The sequence below is a fragment of the Acinonyx jubatus genome, chromosome B2, assembly GCF_027475565.1.
Source record: "Acinonyx jubatus isolate Ajub_Pintada_27869175 chromosome B2, VMU_Ajub_asm_v1.0, whole genome shotgun sequence".
NCBI classification, from domain to species: Eukaryota; Metazoa; Chordata; class Mammalia; order Carnivora; family Felidae; genus Acinonyx; species Acinonyx jubatus.
This window is the reverse complement of record NC_069385.1, coordinates 70992260-70998259: the sequence shown is the minus strand read 5'-3', so window position 1 is coordinate 70998259 and position 6000 is coordinate 70992260. Positions and strand designations below refer to the sequence as shown.

The window sequence follows — 6000 nt, the reverse complement described above, 5'->3', positions numbered from 1 at the left end:
CACCAAGAGAATATTCTGCTCCCAGAATGATTAGTTATGAATATGCTTGAAATAAAATGAGAGCCTTCCCAAATCACGAGCATGACACATGCTTTTCAATTGGCTGTTAACATTCTTGAAAGCAACGGTTTACCAATAATTACAAATGATGTACGGCTTAAAGTAAAACATAATACGATGCTTGATTACAAATTACAACCAGTCTATAGAAGTTAAATGCATACCATACTTTAATAATCAAGACAGTTTAGCCATTTTTCTGGAGTATGTCTCAAACAGAGTTAGCATATAACCCGTATTTAACAATATTGCTGACTTTTTAGTCATTTTATATTTAAGGGTCCAAAATATATTATGTTCACAAAATAACACTGTGAATGCCAACCAGTTTTTTACTTACTCCTTCAGAAACACTCTACCCTGGTCATACACACTAATTTTTATCACTAAAAATAACCAAAGGTGGTAATTCAGTCTCACCTCTACACAGAAGTTCTAATTGCCCCAGAAACCTGTAGGTCAAGTTCTCAACCCTTGAAAAGGAGCAAAAATGTTCCAGGGCATCACCATAGCCATGTATTTGGGCTTTGTACTTATAGCATTAGATTTGAGACCTAAATATGGTCATACGCATCGCAGTAACCCAAGTTCCATATCAGAAATAAAATGTGAATCAAAGAGATTTTGTAATTCCAATAGCACAGACTTCAAAAATTGAACTCTTAGACATAACTCCTACATCTGTCTTTAACTAAGAGGTCATTACCATGCTTACAGGTTTGAGGCAGTAATCTATGGATTAGTGTGTGATTAATCAAAGAGTGCACTTACTACCATGAACTTGGGTCCTATGCCATAGGATTATTTTTGCTTTCTCCAAAAGAACCATTTGCTCCTGAAGTAATAGACTTTTAAGGCACATTTTAACAAAAACCCATCATATACCCAGCTTAAAAATGGAAGCTCCTCCTGGTTACAACAATATATATATATAGCTAAGTAATGTGTGATTTACCAGATAGGCAAGTGTCTCTACCTTTAGGATAAGGTCACATTAGAAAAGTGATTCTTTATTTGCTTAATCAAAAAGAAACATTGTGTAAAAAATATTAGAGCATTAAATTTATAAGAATAACCCATATGTACCAAGCCTGTTGGCAAAGATCCAAAGATCCAACAGGATATAGGTCTAGAAATTAAGGAAAAGGCTCCTTTGGAACCCTGGGCTCCTACTGACCCAGGTTTCTGAGCAGGAATCATGAGGAACGGAGTTGGGCGCCTTAATGATTTTTGGAAATTTCCTTCCAAAATGCACAGACCCTTGGGAGGACTCAAATCTTAAACCGCAATCAGTCTTGCATTTGCAGTTAGCAGCCTCAAAGGAATAGGATTTGGGGGGTAAAGGAGAGAGGATGGAAGGAAGCTACAGATGGAAGTGAGATAGTTTCAAGGGCAAGTAACTTTAGAAACTTGGTACATTTTGCTAGGACCAGCTTTGATTTCCTCAGGAGTCTCTGCTTAAAAATAAATAAATAAATAAAATTATTTTCTAATACCCACAAGTAGCTTTAGGGCACTGACCCTGGGGATGGACATAGAATTACCTACTTGGAATGGTCTGGGGTGAGGGGTGATTAGTAAGTCTCTTAACATCCTGATAGTCTAAGATAAGCATAAGTGGAAGAATTTCATGGAGACCAAGACATAGCTAACTGTAACGCCTCCTCTGGCTGTCCTCTTCCCACTGATCGTTAGGGGTTTGCAGGATGGCTTTTCAGCTGTGCAGAGTGTGCTGCTAGCAAGCTGAACTCTAGTTCAGTCCTAAGGTGGGAACAGGCAGAGTCCACAAGGCACACGATCACAGATGAGCAGGAGGCTCAGTGGCGACAAACATGCTCACCAGGATTATGCTCTCCACTCAAGTTCTGAGACATTCCCTGCGGTCATGATCCTCAACAAACGTTTTAAATGTTGCATAACAACAGGCCCATTGCTCAGGGCCGAACATACAGAATTGTATATATATTTTTAAATCTGTAGGTACCAATCACCTACAATTGGGAAACCATGTGGCCTCTGATGTTACTTTGACCAATCTCCAGTGATTGGCACCATTTTGGAAATCTGGTCCCGAAGGTTCTAAAGAACAGTAATGCAGCAAAAAGGAACAACCTCTCTGTATAAAATGATTATAGAGATGTGTGTTGAGGTAAAGAGCTCTGTAAAAACTGTTGAGTCGGGAAGTACTGCCCCAGCTATAGAAATTTTTAGGTAAGTTTGGTGCTAACAGTATTCTACAAAACTCCCGTTTATACCAGTGATAAACAGGAGACAGTTCTTATTGCTCCTGGAGCTTGCTGCCCCAATCTGTTCCAGCTCCACTGAAAAATGATTTTTCTCGACAATTGTTAGCAAAGATTCCCAAAGTGATTAAAAAAAAAAAGTCATTGCCAGTGCATTGCTTTTTGATTTCTGATTGCCATATAGATCTGAACTACACTACAGTATGCATGTCCTTGACACCAAGTACAGAAAAAAGCTTAGAAAAGTTGTTTTATCAAAGTTCAAAGAAAAAAAAAACATGAAAAAGAGCAAAATATATACAGTTCCTGGCAGTCCTCACACAGGAGTTTCTGACCACAGACCATAAAAGTTTACATTTGTGTAACGAAATTACAGATTTTACTTCATTGTTAAAATACAAGTTTTGGCTTCAAAGTGCTCACTTTATTTAAAAAAGAGAAGATCAAGAGGGTTGCAGGAATTTTTCTTTTCTTACACCGAATACATCATGTGTCCCATATCCTTTTTCCTTTTCCTTTAGTGCAACACAGCTCAATGGCCTCACTGGAAGGTCTGGCTTAAAAAGATACTCCTGAAACTTCACTACAGCAGCACATTAGGGGTCCCATTGGGGGTGGCTCCTTTTTTCTTCTGTAGACGATTCTGAACTTTTCGTGATTTCACCATCTTCATTCTCACCTCAAAAACTTCATGGATGGCCTTCCGGAAGCAATGAAAATTATAGTCAATAAGCCCTGGAGAAGAAAACAAAAATATTTAGAAATGTCTCATGGAGCACCTGGGTGGCTCAGCTGGTTAAGCATCTGACTCTTGATTTCAGCTCAGGTCATGATCTCAAGGTCTTGAGTTTAAGCCCAGCATTGGGCTCAGCACTGGGCGTGAAGCCTACTTGAAATAAAAAGAAAAGAAAATTTTTAAAAAGACAGAAACAATCTCCTCTTTTCATGTCTGCTGTGGCCAAGACAAGCAACTAGGGGGAGGCAAAAGAACAGCCGTAACAGAAGGTTCACAGACTTCCTGAGGAGCTCTGCAGCTGGGCTTCAGGAATTGCAGGCAAGATTTTGCAAATGGACATGTTTTCCTAAGGAAAGGTTCCAGAGATGGGGCACCTGGATGGCTCAGTCAGTTGAGCGACTGACTCTTGATTTCAGCTCAGGTCATGATCCTGGGGTCATGAGATCGGGTCCCGAGTCTAGCTTTGTGCTGAGGGTGGAGCCTGCTTGGGATTCTCTATCTCTTTCCCTCTGTTCCTCTCCCTCACTCATGCTCTCTCTCTCTAAAAAAAAAGTTTCCAGATGATAGACCACATTTCCACAGTGTCTATGATCCACAACATTTGAAGAACCAACTAAAGTGCACATTTTTCTGACATGTCAGAATTAAAAATTTCTTACAATTAAGACATATCTTCCATGAAATATTTATTACTTTTCCCCAAAGGGGATTATTAAATTGACTCTGAGTGGAGGCAGACCCTGACTTGAAGTATGGCTGAGATCTCAAAGCTTTAGGATCAATGATTCAATCGATCGATATTTACCAAATATCTATTATCTTTAAGCCATAGTCATAAACCCTGGGGAAAGCAAAGTCCTAAGTTTAGAGTGGTAACAGTCACCTCCGGTCAATTCTAAGCTCACAAGTTCAACAATCAATGACACTAGAGTTTTTTCAATACTAAGTAAATTTTAAATGCAAAAACAGTAAGGGAGAATCTTTTTGTGTTTTCTGAAATTATTGGTACAAGAATAGAATAAAAGATAATCCAAAGTCTTGAGTGCATTCTTCATCATCACTAATGTGTAAAAGTGTTGAGAGCAACATTATGTTTATATACCAATTAGGATAAGGCAGTTGGTTCTATTCACTATCTTTAACTTTATTGAAATAACTAGCCCAGTGGTTATTTCCATCCACTCAGGTGATACTTCCAAAGCCCAAACCCAAAATAAAAGAATTGGGATTCCAGCCAAGGAGTGAAATTCTTCCAAACAGTCGTAGTGCGCTGGAGCAAACACCATCTCAGCTCCCAGGAGCTGGAAACCCTCTAAGAGGCGCCCTCTGGTGCTTCTGCAGCGTTAGTGACCACAGTGCAATAAAACCTCCAAGTGATCTCCCTCAAGACAATTACCAGAATAAAGGGATAAGTAATAATAAATAAATAAGTCCAGGGGTGCCTGGCTGGCTCAGTCGGTAGAGCATGCGACTCCTGATCTCGGTTGTGAGTATGAAACCCATGTTGGGTGTAGAGATTACTTAAAAATAAAATCTTAAAAAAGAAAAAAGTAGCTCTTTTCTGCCTGAGGCTTTCTTTAGCACCACAGAACTTCCTCAACCGCACACAGACAGGTACCAGAGATATGGGAATGAACGTTTTAAGGGTAGTCCTCAAACAGAGGGGCCTGGGGGAAGGTGGATAAATGTTTCAGTCTTCCATACTCAACTGGGGTGATCTGAATTTGTTCCACACAGCTTCTCAGAGATTCTCCTATTGGGAGTGAGCATAAAACTGCTCATTGACACCACTGTGGGGGGCTTTTCTACCTTCCCAACTCATTTCCCCACGTCCTCAGTTTGGTTTTTGGGACCATTTTTCATATAAAGTATGTAATTAAAAGAAAATAGGGGCATCTGGCTCGTTCAATCAGTAGAGTATCCGACTCTCGATCTCAGGGTCATGAATTCAAGCCCCGCACTGGGTGTGAAAAATAAAAGAAATAAATTTCAAATATAAAAGAAAATAAACAAGGAGCAAATAAATGATTTTATTTAGTGGGAATTTGGATACAAGATGTGAGAACAACCTCAAAATTCTTTGCCTATACAGTAAAACCTTGGCTTGTGAGCATAATTCATTCCACAGGCATGCTTGTAATTCAAAGCACCTGTATATCGAAACAAATTCAAGAACTACTGCCTCAGTTGTGATCATCTGAGGTTCAGCATCACATACTACTTATATTGCAAGACATAGCTTGTTTATCAAGTTAAAAATTACTAGAAATGTTTGCTCGTCTTGCAGAACACTTGTAGAACGAGTTACTTGCAATCCAAGGTTTTACTGTATATGGAACCAACTTATGGAAGAAAGCTTAGCTAAAAAAAACTGGCTCAGTGGGAATGCAACTTGCAGAAATATTCTATCGGGGTGCCAGAAATATTCTATTCAGTCGGTTAAGCATCCAACTCTTGATCTTGGCTCAGGTCATTATCTCACAGTTTATGAGATTGAGCCCTGAGTCAGGCTCTGTGCAGACAGTGTGGAGCCTGCTTGGGATTCTCTCTCCCTCTCTCTCTCTGTTCCTCCCCACTTGCACTCTCTCTCAAAATAAATAAATAAACATTTTAAACAAACAAAAAAGAAATATTCTATTGATAGTTCCTGAAAAATCTTATCTTAATTCATCTTTGCAATTTAAAATGTTAACAGTATCTTGCTGCATTTGAAGTTTTAAAAGTAGAAATTCACAAGGCACCTGGGCAGCTTAGTCGGTTGAATGTCAACTCCTGATTTAGGCTTAGGTCATGATCTCAATATCGATTCTGAGCTCAGCATGGATTCTCTCTCTTCCTCCCTCTCTGCCCCTCCCCTGCTCGCGTTCTCTCTTGAAATAAATACATAAACATTAAAAGGAAAAAAAAAGATCCACATGATAAATTCCTGCTTAAATTTACTTCCATAACCATACATGGATG

At 39.2% G+C, this 6000-nt stretch overlaps 1 protein-coding gene across 1 annotated transcript in view; it reads right to left on the bottom strand.

Moving 5' to 3' along the window:
- Window positions 1–206: 206 nt before the first annotated feature.
- The window catches only part of RRAGD (Ras related GTP binding D), a 40311-nt gene continuing 34517 nt past the window's right edge, over window positions 207–6000 (bottom strand). The window contains exon 7 of the mRNA XM_027057261.2: window positions 207–3038. Coding sequence (XP_026913062.1) covers window positions 2887–3038 — 152 coding nt within the window. The 3' untranslated portion in view covers window positions 207–2886. The remainder of the gene's footprint in view (window positions 3039–6000) is intronic.